Source organism: Perca fluviatilis, chromosome 21 (genome assembly GCF_010015445.1).
Source record: "Perca fluviatilis chromosome 21, GENO_Pfluv_1.0, whole genome shotgun sequence".
Classification (NCBI taxonomy): Eukaryota; Metazoa; Chordata; class Actinopteri; order Perciformes; family Percidae; genus Perca; species Perca fluviatilis.
In genome coordinates, this window is record NC_053132.1 from 7,765,105 (window position 1) to 7,789,336 (window position 24,232).

The 24,232-nt window shown below is 40.6% G+C and overlaps 1 protein-coding gene across 24 annotated transcripts in view; it reads right to left on the reverse strand.

Annotated features, from left to right (window-relative positions):
* LOC120551330 (ankyrin-3-like) overlaps positions 1–24,232 on the reverse strand; it is a 72,582-nt gene that overhangs the window by 42,208 nt on the left and 6,142 nt on the right. For 13 of the 24 annotated variants that reach the window (XM_039788658.1, XM_039788678.1, XM_039788675.1 and 10 more), the window contains exons 5-20: positions 23,919–24,116; positions 19,608–19,706; positions 19,294–19,392; positions 18,269–18,466; positions 16,013–16,111; positions 15,690–15,788; positions 15,331–15,429; positions 14,944–15,039; positions 13,892–13,964; positions 13,361–13,420; positions 11,385–11,420; positions 8,485–8,608; positions 5,890–5,901; positions 3,216–3,318; positions 1,884–1,928; positions 755–861 (exon numbers count right to left, since the gene is read on the reverse strand). In XM_039788658.1, coding sequence (XP_039644592.1) covers positions 755–861; positions 1,884–1,928; positions 3,216–3,318; positions 5,890–5,901; positions 8,485–8,608; positions 11,385–11,420; positions 13,361–13,420; positions 13,892–13,964; positions 14,944–15,039; positions 15,331–15,429; positions 15,690–15,788; positions 16,013–16,111; positions 18,269–18,466; positions 19,294–19,392; positions 19,608–19,706; positions 23,919–24,116 — 1,547 coding nt within the window. Of the gene's footprint in view, positions 1–754; positions 862–1,883; positions 1,929–3,215; positions 3,319–5,889; positions 5,902–8,484; positions 8,609–9,256; positions 9,420–9,649; positions 9,898–11,384; positions 11,421–13,360; positions 13,421–13,891; positions 13,965–14,943; positions 15,040–15,330; positions 15,430–15,689; positions 15,789–16,012; positions 16,112–18,268; positions 18,467–19,293; positions 19,393–19,607; positions 19,707–23,918; positions 24,117–24,232 lie in introns of those variants that run through there. The other 11 variants (XM_039788656.1, XM_039788665.1, XM_039788662.1 and 8 more) reach the window with 11 other exon arrangements.

The window sequence follows — 24,232 nt, forward strand, 5'->3', positions numbered from 1 at the left end:
GAGAGTGACGGCAATTAGCTTCAGAGCGAGTAGCGACTCTAGAGTCACAGGGGAGAAACAAAGTGTCTCCCCTGTGCTTTCTGACCACGGTGGGAAATCTGTAGCAGGAGAAGTTAACTCTCTCCTTGATTTCATGTTGTTTATGGAGGAGGAGAACCAGGAAATGAGTCAAGGGAAATGCAACGCTACCTAGCCACGGCCGAGCGACGTAGCGTAGTGACATTTTTCGAGAGGCGCACGTCAGGCTAACTACGTACGTAGCAACGGTATAGATTTTTACGCAGAAGTATAAATCAAGCTTTAGATGAGGAGATATCATATCTGTCTGTTAAATATAAGGCTGCAGCTAGAAGCTGGTTAGCTTAGCAGTTTGTAAGATTTAGAGGTGCGGGTAGGCGGATTCTAGCAAGGCTACAGTGTCGGTTTCCCCTCCCCCGTTTTCAGTCTTTGTGCTAAGCTAAGCTAACCAGTAGTTTCTGAGTATAGATGTTTTGGTACCGTACCGTATTATTATACAGTTATTACGGAAATGTGTGAAGTGTAACTTCTGCTAACAGATTAGCTTTACAATCAAGAACAGACAACCAGAGAGGGTGAAGAGGAACAGCTGCAGGTACAGTAGGAGCCGTTCTTCTCGAAAAGAAAGAAAATGAGAAAGGAAGACAGACAGAGAAAATATAGATACAGGTAGGTGGAAACAAAGATATGCACGTGTCTTGTATCCTTCTCTATCCACTCATCCTTTCAAACTTACCCGGAGTGTATTGGTGAGGAGACCAGGTTGACATTGTCCAGTGCGTCTGCAGTCCAGCTGTATCTCCTCAGAGAGTCGTTGTCACAGTCCTTAGCCACCGCCAAATGCTGTGGAGGCAACAACAAGCTCATTGCATGTACACAAGAAGTAGAGAAATAATAATGTCTAAGAAATGGCAGCTTTTGTCAGGAAGCCATGCATTTAAATAACCAAGAAAAAGAGAAAAAATGACTGTGCTGATGAAGTCTAAACTCATAAATTCGGTGTCCTATAGGAATCTTATCTAAACAAGAAAACATGAACATATGACACTTTCATGACACAGTCATGACACATGAACCCTAACTCTAACCCTAACCCTAACCATAACTTGTCGAATGACACTTACTAAAAGAAGCGTTATGTCATAAACGTTTATGACTGTTTATAATGTTTATGACACAGTCATGACAGTGTCATGTCACTCTTATGTAGATACCTTCAAGTGTAACCAAACCATCTAATATCTGACTATAAAAAGTTTAGTAATTGATTTCCAAAGGGGTTGCCATTTTTTTGTTATGTTATAACAAGATGACAAGCCAGTTCCTTTATGGTTTCAAAACCGTATCCTGAAACTAAACTTTGACAAAATTCTTCCTCTGATCTTAACTATTAGTCAAAATAATTCATAATTTCAGCATTTTTAACACAAAAAATTTGATATAATTTCATAAAAATTAGGTTCATTGACCATGAATTAAAAAATAAGTTGTGTAGAATTCTTTTATTTAAGCATAAAAAAAGTGTTCATTTTCAGTTTTGACCCGGGAGGACAACACGAGGGTTAAAGGATAAATGTTAATGTGAACAAAACAATTGAAATACTGTATGAGGTGTCAATCCCACAATAATTAAAAAGGAAGGAATCTAGTTTTCATGCAGTGGTAGTGTCTAATTATTTATCACCAAGATACGGATAAAGAATAGTCAGTCCACTTTAAAACAATGAAGAGTAAATGATGAATATATACTGTACATGCTGTGATGATGGCATAACTGAACAGAAATACAATCTTATGCTGCATATGACAAATGATGGAAAAGAAAAATCTGAATGACATGTTCTCACATGCAGTTGAACATCTACCTTATTATGTTGCTCTACAATGAAAGACCTTTCCTTACAGAGCGTCTGGAGCAGCGTGAGAGGAGACGAGCTGTTATTTAGCAGCTGTTACATTCACACATATAATCATGTAACTCTGGAGCACTCGTCAAATGACTGCATTGTGTGTCTCACTGTAGTAGCACTGTCTGTCACACATTTGCAGGCAAAAACATTGCATGCATATTAGAGCATGTACAGACTCCTTCTGACAAAAGGTTCAAAGTTCTCCGTCTCATTGCTTTCAAATTGAAAATGTTTCAATATATTAATTTCTCTGAGGCTTTCGTGGTCGAGCTTAAACGGGCACGCCACTGATTTTAGATATGAAGCTTAATTTACTAGTCATGGCTAGTACTATACCGCCTTAAAACAGTTGTACAGTATAATTCTGTGCCTCTGGAGGAGCTGAAAAATTCAATTAAAGTTATAAGTTGGCTGCATGCAGCTTCAGAGAAATGGGCAACAAAGAGATGCATTATGGGAAGTGTAGGATACAGTGTTTTGGACAACTAGTTATGTCATCCTCTACTGCATCGTTTTGACAATGCTTTTGTTTTAACTATCCTCCAACTGTTTGGAAGTGCAATACTAAAAAACCTGGAGCACCCATTTAATGCTATTGTATGGAGCGGTTTTAAATATTCTAGTAAATGAAAATGTTTATTGTATATTCCCCAAAATAAGGATTCATCAATCAATGTTTTGGTGTCAGCAGTAAAACTCGCGTATTATTTGGCAATGACATTGTACATGCACATTTTCTAACAATACACAGCACAGTTGATCGCTGATGTTGGGCACAAAAATGATTAGGTTTGATTATGATGCTTATAAACACATTTCTAGCTAAAATATGATTGATAAGGTTTTAGCCTGAGGTAAGAATCTGCTGATGTTAGACCTGGGGGTAAAAGAGTTGTGTTGTCTTTCGGCATGTTGGATATATTTATTGGATATATTCTACAAGAAGTTTCACCTGAATTCCAACTTTACTTTAAGAGCCATTTTGCTGCAGCCTTAATATAAGTGGGTCATCACAGTAATCCCTTTTAGATAGCAGCACTAACCACTAATCTCATTCCTTAAGTCTTTCAGTAAAATGTTACGGGATTGGTCGTCTTTATGTCAACACCAACTCAGGTGTAAGAGGATTGCTGGCTTTTGGCAAAGCACCAAGACAGCTTTGGCACTTTCAGAGACATTAACTGTCTCTCTGGTGAAGTTAATGACTAACTGAAAGAGAAAGAAATACAGAGACAGAAGCCAGCAACAGGACAAAAAAAAAAAAAGAAAAAGACACAGAGTACGTACCATCTCCTTATTGGGTGCCAGCATCTCCTCTATCATCATGCTGTCCCGCGTGAACGAGCTCCGGTTCAGCGTGTGGGACCTATCAGAACTGAAGGAACGCAGGCTTGGTGTGGTTGCCGTAGTAGTCACGGATTACCAAGACAACAGTCACAATGATGGAGAGGGGAGGTGAGGAGGAGTTGGAAGGGGGTGGGGGGGGAGGTGTATGAAAGTGAAAAGAAAAAACAAACATAAACACATTAAATGCATGCAGCTTCCAGGAACCTGACTTTATGCCACCAGTGACAACAACCACAAGGAAAGAAAGAACGCTCTTGAGGAGGGATGTCAAGTGTTTTCAAGATAAAACCCAGAGCTAGAAAGAAGTGATCGGTGTGCAAATGATACCTATGTGTCTGAGGCAACAACAAAACATCAATCTCTGTAGAAATCCAGATGCAAATGCAGTCGTCAGTGCACCTCTTGGATGGTGAACGTACAGCGCAAAAACAATGCTACAACAATCACTACAGTGGCTTCACCTTTTTATGACAGCTTTTTTTTTTTAGCCTCTTCAGTCTTAGCGACTGGGCTATTCACAACATGCTACCACACAATTGAAATGCCCTAAAAGCCTGAGGGAAGCAGAGTAGCTTATGAAAGATAAGCAGATTACTGTATGATGGACAATGGACACAGGGCTAGGACAGGAAGCTGGTATTGGCCAACAATTAGCTGCTGTCATTTTGTCTCATACTCACGCATATTACTCAAAGATTTTACATTTCTGTCCCAATACATTTGTCAGTGACGGTACACTGTGATGTTGTTTGCTTCAGAGAGACTTTTATGAGGCAAAAAAGAGCATTCCTGAGCGATGACATGATGAATGTTTGCCTGCAATGTCTCAACCGCAATTACAACAGCGCTGTTTGCTCTACACGAGTAAACCGATGTGAACCAATTAGCCGGTGCTCTTAGGAGCTGCTCTGTAGCACAACATGGCAAAAACACACCTCTAATTCTGAGATGACAGAGCTATGGAAGCCTGTGTTGCTATATACTGTGTGTATATATATATATATATATATATATATATATATATATATATATATATATGTGTGTGTGTGTGTTATCTATATCTATTATCTGAAGATTGCAAAAGTATTTTGCTATCTCAGAATAATAAAGTAATTATCTGGAAACAGGATTATCGGGAAAACAAAAGGTTGTGTTTTCGTGATAATGAGATAATAATCCTGTTATCTTGTTACCTTGAGACAACAAAATAATTTTTTATCATGCCATTCAAATGTGTCTCCCTCATTTAAGGTCAAGACTATCGCCGAAACAGAGGAATGCAACGGTGATTCTGCCTTTATAGTTAACTTAAAAAAAGCTGATTTATTGTGGAAGATTTAAAACGCCTCCCTTCTCACACCTTCTCATGAACTAATACAAGTGCAGTATATTTAGTATAGGCAGGTCTATGCGGCTCTCTTTTGGATATCACTGAAATGCAATACATTGTGTTTTCTGTATAGTGTTTGATTTTAACGGGGCGTTTACATTCATTCAATTAATTCAGTTTTTTAAGACAAAAAGCTAAATAATTGTTCTTTCAGCATATGTTTTTTTTTGTCTAATTTATAGCGCAGTAAATGCATACATAACAAGGAAATACATATAACAATGTGAATTGTATTGAACTTTTTTTAAATTTAGGCATTTTAAATCATCCATAAATTATCATGAGATAAATGGATAAAAAATAATGCTCTTGAATTCTATGTATGGAAAAGATACATAATGTGATGTTTAAAAGTAATAATTGCTGAACATAAGTATTTGTAATATATCCACTAGATTCCAAATTCCGGTTTGTGTTGTACATCATGCTATATGCAAAGTAAAACAAAAAGTAGTTAGTAGCAATAGATTAAATTAATGTATGATACTTTAAAAAGATCTGTTGTTGGCAAAAAAAAACTATCCTGCTGTTTGATTAACTTGTTTCTTTTCAAAATAAATATCTAGTCATTTCTCAAACTATTTTCACTATTAAAGCAGTGTTAATGTGTATTTTAATGTACATTTTTTTAATATGAAATGTACATATTCTTAAGAATAACAGTGCTTGACAACATACAGTACAGTGAGATTACAGTATTCTGCACTGTCCATTACATGACACTAAACTGATGAAGGCAACAGCTACAGTGTTGCCTACAGATTTATCAGTTCAGGTCCCTGGAAGCTTGATGAAGGAAAACTCCACACAGAAACCAAAATGATGCAAAGCTCCACCTTTGTGGCTAAGCCACAAAGGCCCAAGGCATTGGTGATACAGTAACCACAGTCAAACACAAAAGCAAGCACAACGGGCTATTCTCTCATGAGCAGGGAACACAGCAGAACGCTTTTCAACTGAAAGATAGACGATCACACAAGTGAGCCCCATTACACAACACGGTGCCTGATGTCAACATACAAAAAGTGTTAAGAAAAACATAAAAAAAACTTGACAAAATCATTAAGTTAGTAGTCAAACATACACAGTAAATATGTATTACATTGGACCACAAAGTAGCGACTGGAGTCTGGGGGTGCCAGGGGAGGGAAAGGGGTGAAATGGTAGTGGAGGTGGGGGGATGGGGGGGGGAGGGGGGGGGGCTCTTCATGCCTTCAGCCTTACCTGACTTTGGGACTAACGGTAAGAACGGACATGAGGAGAGAATAAAAGATCATGAACAAACAGAGGAGTGGACAGAGAGATGCAGAAAGGAGAAAAGCCAGGTTGGTAGAATGCGGCCAGATGCTGACTGACTGACTGACTGACTGACTGACTGACTGACTGACTCTCTGACCGCCTGTCTCTAGGCCTGTAACAATTATGAAATTATTTTCTAATCGCAATTTTTTGACACAATTGCCATTTCTTGGTAGCCTAGAAATCTAGATGCACCCTAGCGGCAGCACATTTAATTTGCAGCCAGGGGGGGGTCTAGGCACAATAGCTATCCGTATGTTCCCCAGCTTCTTGCAAACTTTGTCTGTCTGCTGTTTGGTACTGAGCAGGTAGACATACAGTAGACACAGTTTCTCAGAGCTCTTTTTACTGAAAACAGCTGCCTGTGACTGAACCAACACAGTAAAGTTGGGGGGCGTAAACCCAAAACAATAAGCTGAAAGACACTAAAACCTAAAAAAAAAAAACACAGTCGGGTGATAATTCTCGGTGGGTTCTTCACTACGAGCAAACACTTTCAGATTATACTGTATAGTGCGTAGTTTCTGTCTCCCCCATTAGGAATTCTAAGTAATGACAACAAAACTGTTGGCGCATCCACATGATACAAGCTTTCTGTGACCGTGCACCACCCCCCACCCCTCCTCCACACAGTTGCTAGTAGCCATGGAGGACACGGAGGATTAAAAAAACATGATGGACTCTTCAGAAGAGGGAATTATCTTCACTCGAGTTTCTGCGCGCGAAAGTCGCCGAACGCCACAATCTTCTGAACATAGTCATACTGAGAGATCCAGAGAGAGATGTGTGGAGCTGATAGTCTTAATTAGCTTTGTAGCAACTCATTTGGCGATGGCTTGAATGTAACGGACGTTCATTAATGTCAAAACGTTACGCACTAAAGCTTTAACATAAAATGTTAGTGCAGTTTTAAGGAGCAAAGTTAACCGCGACTCCAAAGACGCATTTGGGTAAGAAACACCGAGCTAATGTCAGGCTGAGCTCAAGATTACCCTCAATGCTAGATAGAATTCATGCCTCTGTTTGGCATCCTTGCCATAGCAACGTCAGCTGATGCTCATGGGTATTGTAGTATTTAGAGAAGAAATAATTCCATCTGATGGCCACAACATAAACCTACAGAATCATTAGATTTTCCAGGAGACTTTTGTGTGTCTTTGGTGAGGATATCATTAAAATAAAATCTTGAAAACAGTAATATACAGTGGGACAAAACTACCTTTGGACCAAGCGGCTCCTCCCGCGTCACAAATTTTAATTGGGTATGCATTTTTTGCTTTTTGTGATGTTTAAAAGATTTTGAATAATCACTGAAAAAAAAACAACAACATACATGACATACAGTAACTACCACTTTCTTTCAACTCACTAATAGCGAGTTTTGTAGATAATTCACTTCCTAAATTGACTGAACTGCAAAGAGATTTGAACCCATTCCTACAGGGGAACCAGCAAATGGGTTAAACTAATTCACACAAACACACATCCCCCCCCCCACACTCAAACGGTGTGTGTTGATGTAACCCTGGGCTCAGGGCCATGAAATCGAACATGTTTCTAATTTCCTGTGGCTCAGTTTCTGTGTGTGTCACCGCTCAGATATTCAATAACCCCTCCCTGTTCAGCGGGTTGCACAAGTGTCAATATTTTTTGTGTGAGCAAATACGTTCAACAACCACAAAAAGCGAACTATGATCTCCCATTGGTGAGAGGAACAATTGTGTTTCAGGGGTCAGAATAATGTAAAGCCTAACTGCCATCTTATTTCTTCTGGACAATATAAGAAAGAAGAAATATATATATATATATATATATATATATATATATATATATATATATATATATTTTATTTTTTTTATTTTCTATTACAATATTACTTATAAACTTGAAACAACTTCATTAAGAGAAAAAGACTCTTCAGCACGTCTAAACTTCAGTGTATCCAGTGTTACCTTGATGACTGTAATCACCATAAACAAAAGGAGACCATGGTGGAGATGTCTACCACATGCCTGCAATTAAAAAAAGACAATTTCCAAAAAACCCTGTCGCTTCCTGTCTAAGACTGCACTTTGCTTCTTTGGAAAAAAAGCTTTCCTCTCGTTTTGAGCAAGAACAGCTGTAGCAAATTGTACAGCACCATGAGGGATTTCCTTCACGCCATTTTTTATGAGGAACCCCACAACAATCTGATCAGTGTTTTTAAGACTCATACAGCTAACAAGCTGCAATAGCTTCCTACATTTTGGACTCTTTGGCTCTATGTGTCCTACAACTGTGAGTCAACGGTGCACATTTGTGTTCACCAACTCTGGAACCCTGCGAGCCGTTATAATGTGCTTTGTCTAGAAAAGTTTGCAGTTTTTAACGCTGGTGTGCCCGGGCCTTTACAAATCAACAACATCATCTTGTGACAGCTGTAGTTCAATATCAAAATGCTACATTTACCCTAAAGAAAACTTCAGAAATAGTCATAATATTGATTATGGACTGGCAGGGTAGTGTTATAGTGCGTCTTACCTCTGTGACCGCGCACCAACACTGAAGCCCATGTAGCCCTCCTGAGGGAGCGAGTCGTCCCCCAGCTCCCGCAGGTCCTGGGGGGCCAGATATTTGTCTGTGTCCCCCGTCATTGCATCGTCACCTGCAGGTTGAAAACACACAGGGCCGAAGAAAGGTTACACACTGTCTTTCCATCTTTTATGAGTATCTGCTAGGAGTATCCCTCGCGTGTGCGACCGGTTAAAAACTCTGGAGAAACTACAGTGTACAGAGAATGAATGAACTCAATAAAACCCTAAATAAAACTAGCTTTACGTCGTTCCTTTGGGGAATTCTATGAATGCAAATTGTTGGCTGTTGGCATATTGGTGTTTCTTGTTATTGCCGTCCCTGCAGACCATAACAGAGAAGCTCTTTTAGACTGACAGATCAATGCAGCCTCTGCCCAGAGGCTGTTTTCCAGTTCAGCACTAGTCCAACAAGCACACACAAACAAAAGTATTTGCTGTCACTAAAAGGCTTTTTGTCCCAGTCCCTAAATGACAAACAAATGTTAACAGTAGGCTTGCAGGCAACAAATACTGCTGCTGTCAGTACCTTTTTATGTCAGGTTAGTTCAGTGAGCTAGCAGTAATGGCAATAACAGCGGTTTAACAATTTTATATCGAAATAAAGTTTCATATAAAGGATGTTTCCAGTCAATAAAAAAACAGCAGAACTCCATGTCATCACAGCAAACAAATCATTCAAGCCATAATAAAAAATAAAAAAAAAAGTGGTTGAAACATACTTTACAGGCCTAGCAGGAAAACAGTAAGCAGCATGTTATTCCCCTCAGAGTTACTGTAGATCCTACTGATGAACCGGCGAGCGCAGAGTTGGAAGAGAGAAGGCAGGAGAGGAGGAGTTAAAGAGGGGAGAGTGGAGCAAGTGCATGCAGGCGGAGGAACGAAAAGAGAAAGAAAAGGAAGGCATTCCAGCAACCACAAAGCACCGGAGACCCCCGCCTCACCCTCCTGTCCCCTCATCCCCCTGCAGCTACAGCACCCCCCCCCCACCCTTTTTTTTCTTCTAAACTTTCTCCCTCACACACACACTTTACAGACCCCATCTGGTGACATTCCAGCCCTTTCTCCGGGACCTCGCCGTCTCATTTCAGCCTCCTAAACGAGCCACAACTCACCTCCTGCTTTAAAGCACTTCATTCAGCCAGAAGTCCAGTTTGCAGGATTTGCACCCTGAACTAACTTTTGCTTTCAACTTCCTTCAAATTTCTCTCTCTCTCTCTCTCTCTCTCTCTCTCTCTCTCTCTCTCTCTCTCTCTCCTGCATATACACACACCCACTACTGTCTGTCTCTCTTTCACAGTCCGGCGATCCCACAAACAGATCGGCTTTCTCCCGCCTACCCACCCTGCTCTAGGATTATCCAGTGTGTGTGTGTGTGTGTGTGTGTGTGTGTGTGTGTGTGTGTGTGTGTGTGTGTGAGTGAGTGAGTGAGTGAGTGAGTGAGTGAGAGAGAGAGAGAGAGAGAGCGAGAGAGAGAGAGAGAGAGAGAGAGAGAGAGAGAGACAGAGAGTATATGTGTGGGGGACAGATACCTAGAGCTCACTGCAGGACAGAAATAGTAAGTGGGTGTGTGACTCAGTTGTCGAACATCTAAACTCTACCTATGCAGCACCTATAGGAGTACGTACAGTGCAGTATACATCCTCACTGCAGCTCTCCCTAACTCTTTTATTTCTGTTTTTATTGATATGCTGTGCTTTGTTTTGTTTATATTTTGTCTTGTCTGTCTCTTCTTGCTCTACCTGTCTCTGCTTGTTTAGGATAATGTCAAGCAGCGAAAATATTCTAAATATAGCACACAAATATAGTACACTTACACTGCTACTGATTTCTTTAGGCGTCTAAAATACGTTTAGCTGCTGACCACGTCCACAGCAGGACATTGCTCAGCTTCCGTGTCGGTACTCCCGTCTGTTTCTCCAAACTTACTGTAGGTAATACACTGATTATGGAGAAGTGTACATCATACAACCCCACTCCAAAATATCCAAACTATCCCTTTAAGTCTGACTCAAGTCCAAATGTAAACCATCAATATTGGATTATCTTAGTTACAGATTACTGATTAGTTGCCATTTGAGTGGGTTGCCTTCTTATTAACTTAGTCCCACTTCTTTTCTTTTTTTTTAAATAGCAAGTGTGTTATATTTAGAATATGAAATGTCAAAGCCAAAGAAAGGCATGCAGGGCCAAGGATGAAAACACACGACAGATTTTGGATCTTCACCTAAAAGCAACACTGGACACTACGATTACTACATCACTTAAAAACAATTATTGGAACAAGTAGACAACTTTGCATCAAATATAAGCCAACGTGCGGTAAATATGTTACTGCCTTCTAAGTAGTTAGGTTTTCTCGTGATTCAGGTTTTATATCCATGCTGGCCACATATTAATTAACTTTACAACTCTAGAAAAACTCTTTGTAAAGTCCAGAACAGTTTGTGAAATACTGCAGAGGGTTTGTAGGCTGTGCTTATTTAGACTGTGGACTGTGTGAGTTATTAGAGATGTTAATCATTGCTGTTACTCAGCTGGTATGTGTGCGTGTGTGCGTGTGCATGCGTGCGTGTGTGTGCGCGCGTGCATGTGTGTGCGTGCGTGCTTGTGTGTGCGCGTGCGTGCGTGTGTGTCTAGAGTTACATTTCATATATTTTTAGATCAGAAATTAAAGATGGCCACACTACGCAAGCATAACAACAAAGACAACAACTCCTACACAAATTCAGTGTGAGGGCAAACAGGCACATAAATATACAAATGAAAAATGAGTTTAGTTCAATTAGTTCAGCTGCAGACTGATTATTGGAGTCAGTTACAGCAACATCAGCATTTTGTTGAACTTACAGGAATAGCTGATGCAGATATTTCCAACATCCATCTCTGTTCAAATAAAGCAGAAATACACCTTCACCCATTTTTTAAACCCTTTGGAATATTTGCCATATTTTTTAAATCATGCATGCAGGAATTTTAGTGACAGAGACGGCTGTATCCAGTTTTCTTTTCATTCCTATGTTCTCTTTCTCAACTCACCCCACATATTTCTCTTTTCTGCCCCCCATCTACTGCAAGTGTGCTTCACTAGAAAGACACACTAAATATTCAGCCAAAGAGCCATAATTCATGGGACAGACCTAGACTTTAGGACATCCTGCACAGTCCATTCTATATAGAGATTGATGTGACATTATATTGCATACATGTGAAATTTTTTTTTAAAATAACAAGGCTGGACTGAATAGTTCTAAGCTTCATTTATAACGTTGACGTTCGAAAGCTGCGCAGCTCTTTTTTCTTTTTTTGCATGTCTATTCATTCTGTTTCAACCTGGTATTTCTGCACAGATGCAGATAAAGATTAGGCTACACTAATGTTATTAAAATATACTATTTGTAGAGTTAGATTATAGTGGTGGCTACGTAGGATTGTTTCCGACTCCAAACATTTCTAATAACTCCAGAGCGTTGTTTCTGTCGTACCATATTGTTGCTTTCATCCAAAAGGCGCGATGATTATTTCATCATTATTCTATGCCCTTATTGGATCAGCCTGCTGCCTACATATATTTATGTTGACGAAACTGATGTGTTATATTCACTAAAGAAAGTTGATTTAAAAAAAAAAAAAGACTAACCCATTTAATCCGAATAATCACTTTGATCAAATTGAGGATTTTTTTTAGGGTGATGGCGTCAGAAAATATGATGACAGACATTTGAAGCATCATTTGAAAACTTCAATAGAAGCTTTGAATGTAAAAAAATAAAAAATAAATAAAAGACATTTGGTACAGCCCTAAATTATAAATGGCAGCTGCAGAAATTGTAACTATGACACACCTGGTAATCTCATGATATCGGTTCATATTAAACCATTGCGAGAAAGTAACCATTTGTTTCTGCAGGCTGCTGAAAGTAAGCAGCTATAAAAACTGGCGTGTGCAGACAGCATGACACATGTGACTTGTTAAAACTGAAAGCCTACCATTCTTTACAAACAACGCAGACGCTTTATCAAAAACACCAGAGGGCAGAAGTGAAACGAGCTATTGATTTGAAAATCCCAATATATCAATTTTTTAGGTTTTTTTTCCTCCCCCCCAATCTTATCAGTGAGAGTCAGTGAAAAGTTCAAGTTCAGCCGCTTTTTAAACCACACTAGAGACCATGAGAAAAGAGATACACAAAACACACACACACACACACACACACACACACACACACACACACACACACACACACACACACACACACACACACACACACACACACACACACACACACACACACACACACAAGCAGCTGACACCGTGTTTGCTTTGGCCCGAATGTGTGAAACTACAATGGAAGCGTCACTGACAAGCCCCCCGAAGACAAAGGATCGAGTGTGTGTGTGTGTGCCGTCTACTCCATGGCATGAAAAGAAATCTGTCACACACTCCACAACGCCATATGCAGACAGTTGGCATGGCAACCAGGAGGAAAAAAAGGCATATTCCCTACATTTGGATGCATGAAAATACTGGAGGCTTTACAACAACACAGCAGGAGAGAGTCAAAGCGGGAAGCAGCAGCTAAAAGTACTCGAGTACAGGGCGGTGCATCACACTATACAGTACCTCTGACTTAAATAAGAAAGATGGAGAACCTTTGCTATAATGCAAATATTTTCCTACTTTCAACTAAATAAAGCACATATAAATCATGACGCCAGAAGAAAAGAGATTGGCGATGTTAAGAACAGAGGACATACAGAAAGAAAGAGGTATGAAAGAAGAAAAAGATTTAAAGAACAAAAAAATGAAGAAAGATGAAAAATACCTTCTTCCACATCAGATATATAGTCCTCTGTGATCATTTCGGGGACATTGGCTTTACAGACTGTGTAATTGGGATGGAGGAGAGGGTTAGAGAAAAAAAGGAACCAAGAAATATGGAAAAATGATATCCATAACAAAAATGAAAGGCAAAGAAATAACAGAAAACACAGTGAATCCTCACTGTGTTTTCTGTACATGTTCAAATAAAGGTTTATATCATGATTGTTGATAGAATGTCAAATTATTAAAATATAATGGAGTAAGTTAATGATGGAAACAAAAAAACTACTCAGCAACATTAAAATAACGGTTTCCATGACAACAACAGTGGGGAAATTTTGCAACCAAGGGGCCAGCACTGTGACCTATTACAGCCCAAAAGCCAAATATGACTCAACCTGGGATTTTATAGACGTTGGATGTCTCTGCCGGATTTTGTGACTGAGGTCAAGTTGTGTTTGGAGAACCGTTTTATATGGATTTAATGTAATACAGAATTTACACACCAGTAAGCAGTCAAATGAATCCTTACCTTCATCATCGGACATGTCCAGCACCTCGTTCATGGTCTCTGGAACGTTCATCTTGTGCTTCTCAATCACAGTCTGTCAAAACAGTCAATTGTTACAGAAAAGTTTGAAATTAAAGCCGTTAATCACACAATGTCCAGCAAATAAGGCTGGGTAAAAAACAAAAAAAAAGGGGCATTGGAATAACGTGACATGTTATATTTCCACAGTATTAATTAAATTAATTAATAACTTTAACACTGCTTTCATTCATTACTCCACATTGTTGTTTATTTGATCGGTGTTAAGCTAGCATGAAATTAAAATTCAACACTTCCTGCAGATGTTTCATGTTAAAAAAAAAAAAACAGGAAAGAGAGGGATCGGGCTGTAACAATTCCAATTTTGCTGTACAATTAATTGTCTCAGAAATAATTGCGATTAAAGTGCTCATATTCTGCTCATTTTCAGGTTCATAATTGTATTTAGAGGTTGTACCAGAATAGGTTTATGTGGTTTAATTTTCAGAAAACACCATATATTTGTTGTACTGCACATTGCTGCAGCTCCTCTTTTCACCCTGTGTGTTGAGCTCTCTGTTTTAGCTACAGAGTGAGGCATCTCACTTCTGTTCCATCTTTGTTGGGAGTCGCACATGCGCAGTAAGTAGCTGCTAGCCAGTCAGAAGTATGAGGGCGTGCCACGCTAGCAGGTAGGAGAGCATTATAACGTGTGTTACAAAGTGACCACGTTTGTCTCTGAAGTAAAGGCTGGACTACAATAGAGCTGTTTGGAGCAGTTGGTGAACAGTGTTTTCTGTTGGAGATGGTAAGTGCCTTTGGGGTGGACTTTGGGCTTTTTCACTTTGTAAACCTATAACATGCACAAAAAGATATATAACACAATAAAGGAAAGGGGAAAAGCCAAAAAGCAGAATATGAGCACTTTAATTTAAAATAAAAGCTCTTGCAGATAGCCATCATTTTATATTACAAAAAGGGAAGGATTTGGGAAACAGTCAACCAAGCACACACATGGTATGTTTGAACACATGCTCTCAGAAACTGATCCGCACCTGAGTGGTCAAAGTCTCCTCTGTGACCACTTTGAGTGTATCAACTACAGATATGTAGCCGAGCCTCCTGGCAATGGACAGAGCGCTGTTCCCATTCTGGACAAAAAAAAAATTGAATAAAAGAGGCGAGTCATTGGTTTCATCAATCAAATTTCAATCAAAACTATTAAGTACTAAAGTGTGCACTAAAACCTTAATCATCAAAGCTGTTTTACATCTGATTGACTGGATATTTGGTACTTATGGTAGAAGTTGGAAACAGAGAACTGATTACAATCTACATAGCTCATGAGCCAGATCAAACTTTAATAAGATAGTGTGTGTGTGTGTGTGTGTGTGTGTGTGTGTGTGTGTGTGTGTGTGTGTGTGTGTGTGTGTGTTACTCACAGCTGTGAGTTCGTTGGGCGATGCTCCATGATGTAGCAGCAAGTTGATGATGTGTGTGTGTCCCTGCTGTGCAGCCTGATGGAGAGGTGTGTAACCGTTCTGCAGAGGAGGGGAAAAGAGAGAAAGTTAAATACCAAATACATTCATTCTACACCCACTGACATGCACAGTCAGTGATGTGTGGTGAATATATACTGTCTGAAAATATGCAATTCCTCAAATCTCTGCACACAGAAATAAAGGAATAAACACACACACACACACACACACACACACACACACACACACACACACACACACACACACACACACACACACACACACACACACACACACACACACACACACTAAATAGTTACCTTGGTCTTAGCATTGACCTTTGCCTGATTTTTCAGCAGGAAATTGACCATCTTCACATTGCCATAGTGACAGGCTACATGGAGAGGAGTGTATCCCAGCTGATGATACAGAAAGTCATTTGGAAAAATGTGATTAGCAAAGAGATGATCATCCAGTCACTGTTGTTGGTATCATCTCCTCTTTGTCTGCTTAAATTGTGAAACTTAAATACGAAATGTGTTTTACGAAACTTTATGAAGTGAATGACTTTAATCGCTGCAGGCCCTGAGAAGCTGTCTGATCTCCAACCTTGTGACTAAGGACAAGAAGACACAATCATTACCTTGGTCTCAGGGTCTATGGTAGCTCCCTGGTTGACTAAGACCTCGGCAACGTTGACTTTATCCTCCTGGGCAGCCAGGTGGAGCGGAGTTAGACCAGACTGAGGACAGACAGACAGAGGAGGTAGGTAGACAGTAAATATACAGACAGAGAGAGACAGAGGGACAGAAAGGGCATTGAATTGAGTACAATACAATCCAGGTCTGTGGATTATGGGGCATCAATAACAAGAGAATGGGAGTTGACCATACCAAAACCAACACAAATTAAAAAAGTGCACTCTGTAAAGTGCAGATCTCCGCCAGGTGTATCTCCCTCTCACTTCCCAAACAAAGAAGAGTTGAATCTTACTCAATTCTCCCACCTGGCTCCCTTAAAGGTCCCATGGCATGAAAATTTTTACTTTATGAGGTTTTTTAACATTAATATGAGTTCCCCCAGCCTGCCTATGGTCCCCAATTGGCTTGAAATGGCGATAGGTGTAAACCGAGCCCTGGGTATCCTACTCTGCCTTTGAGAAAATGAAAGCTCAGATGGGCCGATCTGGAATCTTGCTTGTTATGAGGTCATAACAAGCGAGGTTACCTCCCCTTTCTCTGCTTTGCCCGCCCAGAGAATTTGGCCAACCCATGAGAGAGAGTCATCATGGCTTGCAAACGAGCAAGGCATGGCAGTCGGTCAAGGCCACACCCCCACACTCCACCTTGCCCCGCCCTCTCTCCTCCTCAATAGCTACAGACACAGAAATGGCACATCCTAAGGAAAGCTCATTGTGGGACTGGCTCTAGTGGCTGTAATTCTGCACCAAGGCTGAATTTCGGGAAAGAGACTTCAGATACAGTATTAGGGGACCACTAAGGCCTATATAAAAGCATCCAAAGAGCACCATGTCATGGGACCTTTAAAGTCAAGATGGCAAGGAATTGATCTGCAGATGCTCCGGTTCAAAACGAGACTAAACCTTCCTATAGATGTGCATTTTTGAGCCACGACAAAAGGCCAAAATGTGGCAGGTGAAGTTTGTTTTTCAGCTTAGCCGATTGCCAGAAATGCGTTTTGCTACTGAAGAAGCTGTTGATGACTTGCAGCAAAGCCGGTCTACGGAAAGCCATTCCACTCCCTATACAGCCCCATTGTACCGGATTTTGGTTGCAGTTCCACCAGAGTTCCTCTGGGGGTGATCGCGGTCCAGTGCAAAATGAATGGGACTCTATGGAGCTAGACGGCTAAATGTGTCTCTTTCGCCTGATTGTCGTTGAGAAACCTCAGATTTGATTGTAGTTTTTGCAAGTTCAACATGGGTTATAGGTCGAAAGTTGAATGAATGAGTACTTATGTCCTTTTGATTTCTTACAGGGTGAGTCGTTGTAGCCCATAACACGCTAGCATTCTGCTAATGAAAGCTGATTGGTCAGTGAAGGAGTGATTACGATCGGAGATCCCGCTTGACGGCATCCAAAGCAGAGCCTGAATGTCAGAGTGAATATTTCGGTGTGGTCTTCTAGCACATGTATTAACAGGGAGAGCCTTACCTGTCAGCTGTGTTGTCGATGCCTCGAGAGAACAAAGGAAGCGACTCAGAGCTTGCCGTAAAGCAGTATCTCCGGCCGTATATGTGTATGACGTCATTGACATTTTAAAAGGCTTTTTAGAACAAAAAAGGGACTTTAAAAAAATCTAACACACAACAGTGTGTATTTTTTTAGCCTCCCCTTTCGAATGCAACATTCAAATTACTAGACAAAAAATTATATCCTGAGAAAAGTGGGTTTTGAGGGGTATAGCTCCATAGAGCCCCATTCATTCTGCACTGGCCTGTGAGCGCCCCCTATATGGAACTCTGGTGGAACTGCAACCAGTTCAGAACCCGGAAGTAACGAGGGAGTGGCACTTCTTGATATGTTAGAAGTTCTTTGTTTGCAGCCCCTACTGGCCGGTAAAAAGGAGCGACGAGTGTCAGCAGTGAATGATGGTATACAAAAGAGCAGTCAATAAAATAGGTTTTTCAAAAATTGTGTTATTAATGTGCACAAAAATATAAGGCTAATGGGTCCAGTAGTATACAAGATTAGCTGCGGACAGACAAACACACGCACAGGCAAAATAATAGAATTGGATCAATTTTGAAGTGAGGCCTTGGCCATTAAACACAAGTTTATAGTACACACAAACACACCATACATGTAAATATTACTGCCATGTTATGACAGAGACAAACATCTGTATCAGTGGCAATTTTTACACACGGATCTCGTACCTTATTGCCCATGTTTATTGGAGCGTCTCGAGCCAGCAGCAGCGTCACTATGTCCACGTTGCCTTCCTGTGCTGCGAGGTGCAGAGGAGTGATCCCCTGGCGAGTCACCGTGTTGGTGGAGGCGCCGTACTCCAGTAACGTGGTGGTTATCTCCATCTGATTCTTCTTAGCTGCAATGTGGAGCGGTGTGTAACCGTTCTGGGGACAGAGAAGGCAGTTATCGTCTTTGTTTTCTTCCACCATCAGTCAGTCACTCACATACAGCCACAGCTAGAATATTCTGAATCTGAATCTCAGTCTCTTGTTTTAATGCAATACTTTTTACTTTTGGGAAATAGGTTTCTTTACTGTTTTTGCTTGCTTTGATTATCTTACATGGAATTTTGCGTAAAGCTGCAATATCGCGATATTGTGATTAAAATATGAATAAAATGAAGTTGACTTCAGCCATATCTTCTAGCTCAATTCTCTTTATTTCAACTTTTTGCTGCAATTCGTTTGATTGATATCCTCTTAAAATGTGTATTATTAAGGGGTGTACAACTACATTTTAAACACTTGGAGATTTTAGAGTTTATGTCCAGGACCTAAAGATATTAATAGATAAAAAATAAATGAAAAAAAAGCTAAAATTCTTCTATGTCTAGGGTCATTGCCTGAAAACACTATGAGAGACAAATATTGGGGCCTAACTGAATTCAGTGGCAGCACTTTCTGGATAGATGCCATTAGAGTGTTAAAAGGGGAATTCAACCAGCCAATCAAGAATGCTTAGCTCAGCTATAGAACACAGTGTAATTGCATGTGGGTGATTCAAACTAGGTCAGCCTGCTTTCAACCCAAGCCAGAACCAGAGAGAGAGAGAGAGAGAGAGAGAGAGAGAGATTTGGTGCATCAATGTTCAAATTTCCCTGCCGGGATGAATAAAGTATCTTCTATCTATCTATCTATCTATCTATCTATCTATCTATCTATCTATCTATCTAAGAAACTTTCGATTCAACTCCCTTTAACTTGACTCTTACCTTTGCAGCAGCATGCGGTGAAGCTCCCTGGTTGAGCAAGAGCAGCGCCACCTTCTGGTTATCGTAGTGTGCTGCCACATGCAGTGGAGTTAGCCCACTCTGAACACACACACACAAGGATTGTTAGGTGGTGATATGCATACAGAATAGTGCAGTGTGGAGATACAGAGAATACTGTGGAAGCTTTGAGTGTAGCTGTAACACAAACATGTGGGAGTTGCATACATTATTTAATGTGCCCTTTATGTGGGAGCTCTTTTTGTCCCTCTTAAAACCATCATTCTCTCACACACCAGTACTTCAACACGCGTTACCTTCCCAGCAGCATCAGACGGAGCGTTTTTCTGCAGCAGCAGGTTGGCGACCTCGATCTTCCCGTACTTTGCAGCCACGTGTAAAGGAGTGAAGCCCTTCTGCAGAGACACACAACAACAGGAAAAGAACATTAAACCAAATGTATTACAGAATCCAATACTATTGTTGTTAAAAGCACGTCAGTTAAGGGTTACTTACAGCTCTCTTGTGATTTATTTTCTATACATGGCTGCTCCACAGAACCATATGTGTTCAATCACTTATAATTGAGTCATTTGTAGGGTTATGTCATGACAAAACATGGGGAACTGATTATTTGCTGCTTAAAAAGGACGAAACTAAAAAAGAGCTTGGGGTGTGGAAATGTGTGTTGTGTGCGTTACATCACATTCTTCAGCTATGAGGCAACACAGATCCATGAACCCACTCTGACCAGATAGACCCAGCTCTGTGTGTGTATTCTACGAGGTGACAGTTAGTTATGGGGCTTGACAGAATCCAGACTGGCTTCCTGGTTCAAGGCCCCTGAACAATATGAATATGGAAGAGGTGGATGAACGAATGACAATGATCTAAAGTCATGCATGTCACGATAGCCAAATACACACATTATTTAATTTTTTTTTATCAGATTAGATTAATGAAACATCATTATTATTATTATATGTTCATCCACCACTACCAACCCTGCCTCTGGTCTCGCATCTTTTCAATCTGCCGCCACTCGCAACTGGAATGCTCTGCAAAAGATTCTCCAACCGGACAAATTAATTTCCGTTTTATCCATCAAAACCATCATATCATCCTTGTTCACGGACATATGCAGTTGCTTCTCTACATCATAATTTTTCCAGCTAAATATTCGTATGGTTTCTCCCTCTCTTACGTCGCTGCACCCGACCTGTCGTGCGCCAATGTGACGTCAAAATGACGTAGATCTCGCTGAGCCCCAGGACTTTAAGCGTGCGACCAGAGGTCGTGCACCACACTATGTTTTTCAGCAACGCGCGACAAAGCGGAAACAGGAAGCATGGACGAGTTTGAGGGCAACCGGATGCCAGGACTTTCTGGGTTAAGATGAGTTCTTTTATGGTGAATGAAAGGCTTGATCCGACGAAGTAGGTCATCGAATCGTTTCACAGACCTTCTGAAGTACTCAAATTGCTTCTCTTCTCTTCGCCATTTTTTACCTTTTTCTTCTTCCTCTAGTCCGTAGAAATAGCAAAGTTGGTAGCCTTTCCTCAGTTGCACCACCTCTGTTCAGGAGAAGACTGCAACTAGTGTCACGATAAATAGTTACGTCACACTGGCGCGAGACAGGTCGGGAACGGCGAGTATACCGCACGTTTAACTCTTACCCATGTTCCTGTGCACTTCTCTCTTTATAAGTGTTTACTGCTGTGTGTGTAGTATTTCAAATTGTATTTTATGTAATTTCTAAACTGTATGTCTTTTATTTTCTAGCCCTCTTTCCCTTTCCCTAAGTGGCTTTGCCACTTGTCAAGCTGCCATTGTAAATAAGAACCGGTTGTTAACGACTTGCCTGTAAAAAAAAATAAATAAAAAAAAAATAAAAAGATATTCGACCCCGCTGAAATGTTTGGACCGTAGCCCACATTTGTTTCTCATCTATCGTTTAATGTGAAATTAAGTAATCGTTGACCTTCACTCAGCTGTATTGGTGATCAATAGGATATGTAACAATGCTCTGGCTACAACATTGGCCTCTAACTAGAATTGGGCTGAAATATGGCCGAGGCAATGGCTAATCGTTCACATTAACCACAATCACATTCTACAGTACATTAATGTTTGGTTCGTTTTGCGTCATATCGCACCTTCAAGGCGGCAGGGAGAGATTTAATCAAAATACAATCTATGAAGCTGATTGTGTGTATAATAGGACTGCATTAAAGGTCCAATATGTAATATTTGTACTGTAATAAATCCAAAAATGACACCAATGCCTCATCAGATATTAAGGAAACATGTTAAACTGAAATACTATCTTTTCTGACAACAATGCTAATGTCAGTATTTTTTCTTTTTGAAATTTACATTCCGTGACGGAATTTCTGTTTATGTTTTGATCTGTGTGTTGTTATCAATGGCCCAGTTTGACAGCCAGGCCGGGTTGCCAGATATACCTGTAAACAGCAAAACCCAGCGCTACAGCTGTAACGGTAGTACAGCCATGAAAGCAACACACAAACGAACAGGATCAACGGAGATAGATTCTAACCGACCAAAAAAAGAAAACAGCATGTTTCTAACAGTTGTGGCGTGACCAGAGACGTAACAACCCCTGGTAAATATTGGAGATGTATTTGAAAGATGGAGACGCTTAGATCCCAAAAGGACGCTGAGTTGGCTTATTTTCTACTGAAGAGGTAAACATTAGCTTCAGGCTTATATTACCGCAGCTACTAGGGATGGGCATTTTTTTGTCATTTCAACATTTGTATACTCATATTGAATTACGGTATATAGTGCCAGAGGAGCAAGTTGGTTACTCGCGAAAACAATTGAGACACAGCCAGTAAAGTGATCCCGACTGGTCCTGGCTAACGCCGCATGCTAACCCTGCTAACTGCTAGCTAACGTTAACGGAGAACCAGGAAAGCAGCCCATGGCTGTTTACAGCGTAGCCTTCGTCAGCGGCTGGAGCCGACGGTGAGTTATTTTAAACCACGGAGGGGGCTGTAAATCGGAAAGAGAGGACTGTGAGTTTGCAGTTTGTTTAGCGATTGTTGACGTAATTCTAAGCCAATGAAGTGTGTTGCTCGGTAGGTAGTGGTATTTTTAGCGTTTCGTATTGTAAGTCTAAGCCGAGGAAGTGTGCCTGACTGGCGTGTGGAGAGGACAGTGAGGTTGTTGTGTTTTTAGCGGTTCATACTGTAATTTTAAGCCGAAAAAGTGTGTCTGTCAGTTGGTTACAGAGGTCCGCGTGAGCACGGGCTTTTATGACTGTCAATATAGCCAGCATCTACCGTTAGCTACTCTGCTGTGCTGTAGAGTAATGTCTGGCTATGTGAGAAAAGCGTCTAGCAACATTGTTGTGAAAGCTGCGGTCTCAGCCTGGCAACCTCCGTAAACTTCGAGTCTGGGCAGGAGGGGGCGGGGGAGACGACTCTCCAGTATTTTGAATTGGTAGTGCAGTAACTATTTTAACCGCTAGCTGCCAGTATTACACACAATATTACATATTGCACCTTTAACATTTTAAAATGTTTTACAGTCAATACAGATGGCTCCGGCAATATCCAGCTATCGTATCGAAGTAGGACAGAGCAAGCACACATTTAGATCACTTTTAGCCATGCTAGCAGCATCTCGGTCCACTACTCCAGAGGCACAGAATTTCATACAGACATTCATGGTTTCCAGAATACATGAATGCTATTGAGTTTTCCTCTAGCTCCACCTAATTAGCTAATTTTAGCATGCTAACATGCTAAACGAAGATGATGAATAAACATCATGTAGATCCAGTTTTTAAAAATGTTATCTAATCATTAGCAGCCGTTCACTAAAACACACAACGAGAAAAATACAAGAATGGCATCTGTGAGTCTTTGATCGAATTACCCCCGCCAAGAATGTCATGTTTTTGGTTTGTCTGTCGGAGCCCATTAAGCCCATTCAATTTTGGAGCGGATCCAAATTACGGGGCAAATGCACAAATCAGTTTTTTACTTTTGTTATGTTGCGAGATAGGGCATTTGGCCTTGGCGGAGTTCTGCGCTCTCTGAGTGCCCTTCTAGTTTAACTTCAATGGGTCCTGGCTGGTGGGACCTTAAAAAAGGACCTCAAGGTATTTAATATAAAACAATACATAAGTAGAGTCTGTTCCTCTCTTTGTTTAGTCAATATCCAGTCATGGCTGAAAAATCGCCTGGAACCATTTCCTCTGTTTGACTGTATTTAGAGTTTGGGGACTTTCCTCAGTGTTGAAACTGCCGCCATTAAATGCTCTATTGAAATTTAAATGGGTGTTATGAAATGAGTAATGCACAAAGAAAACCTTTCTAGGAAAAATGTTTTCAGCCTCTAGAGAAGTTATTCTGACCCAACTCACTCAATGGCAGTCAACTGTAACTGATGTACGATGAAGTTTCTTTCTTTTTTTTGGACCAGTATGTGTCTAGTCCGTGTATATGTGCCGCAGTTACAGTAATCCTCTTGCTTTCTAACTAAAGTGTTTGTGTGCACATGGAACATGTGTTTTATGAAACATGTGCTATCATCAACCTTCAGATGGCAAAACAACCAATGTCCTGGAAGTATCTGTCTCCACACATCAGATTTACCTTGGTAATAATACCCAGACTAGCTCCTTGATCCAGCAGCCCTGAAGCCACATCTCTGTGTCCCTCCCTGGCGGCCAGGTGTAAAGGTGTGTATCCGGAGTTGGTGGTGGCATCTGGGCACGCTCCGTTTGCCAGCAGCTGATGGACGATGTCTTGCTTACCAAGACGGCTTGAGATGTGCAGCGGAGTCTGCTCGTCCTGGTGACGACAACCAAACAGACATTTGAGTTTGGTATTAAAAGTCAAGTCAGTTTTGTACACTTTAAATAAGATTTCTATCCGAGAAATGATCAATTTACAATATTCACAGAACC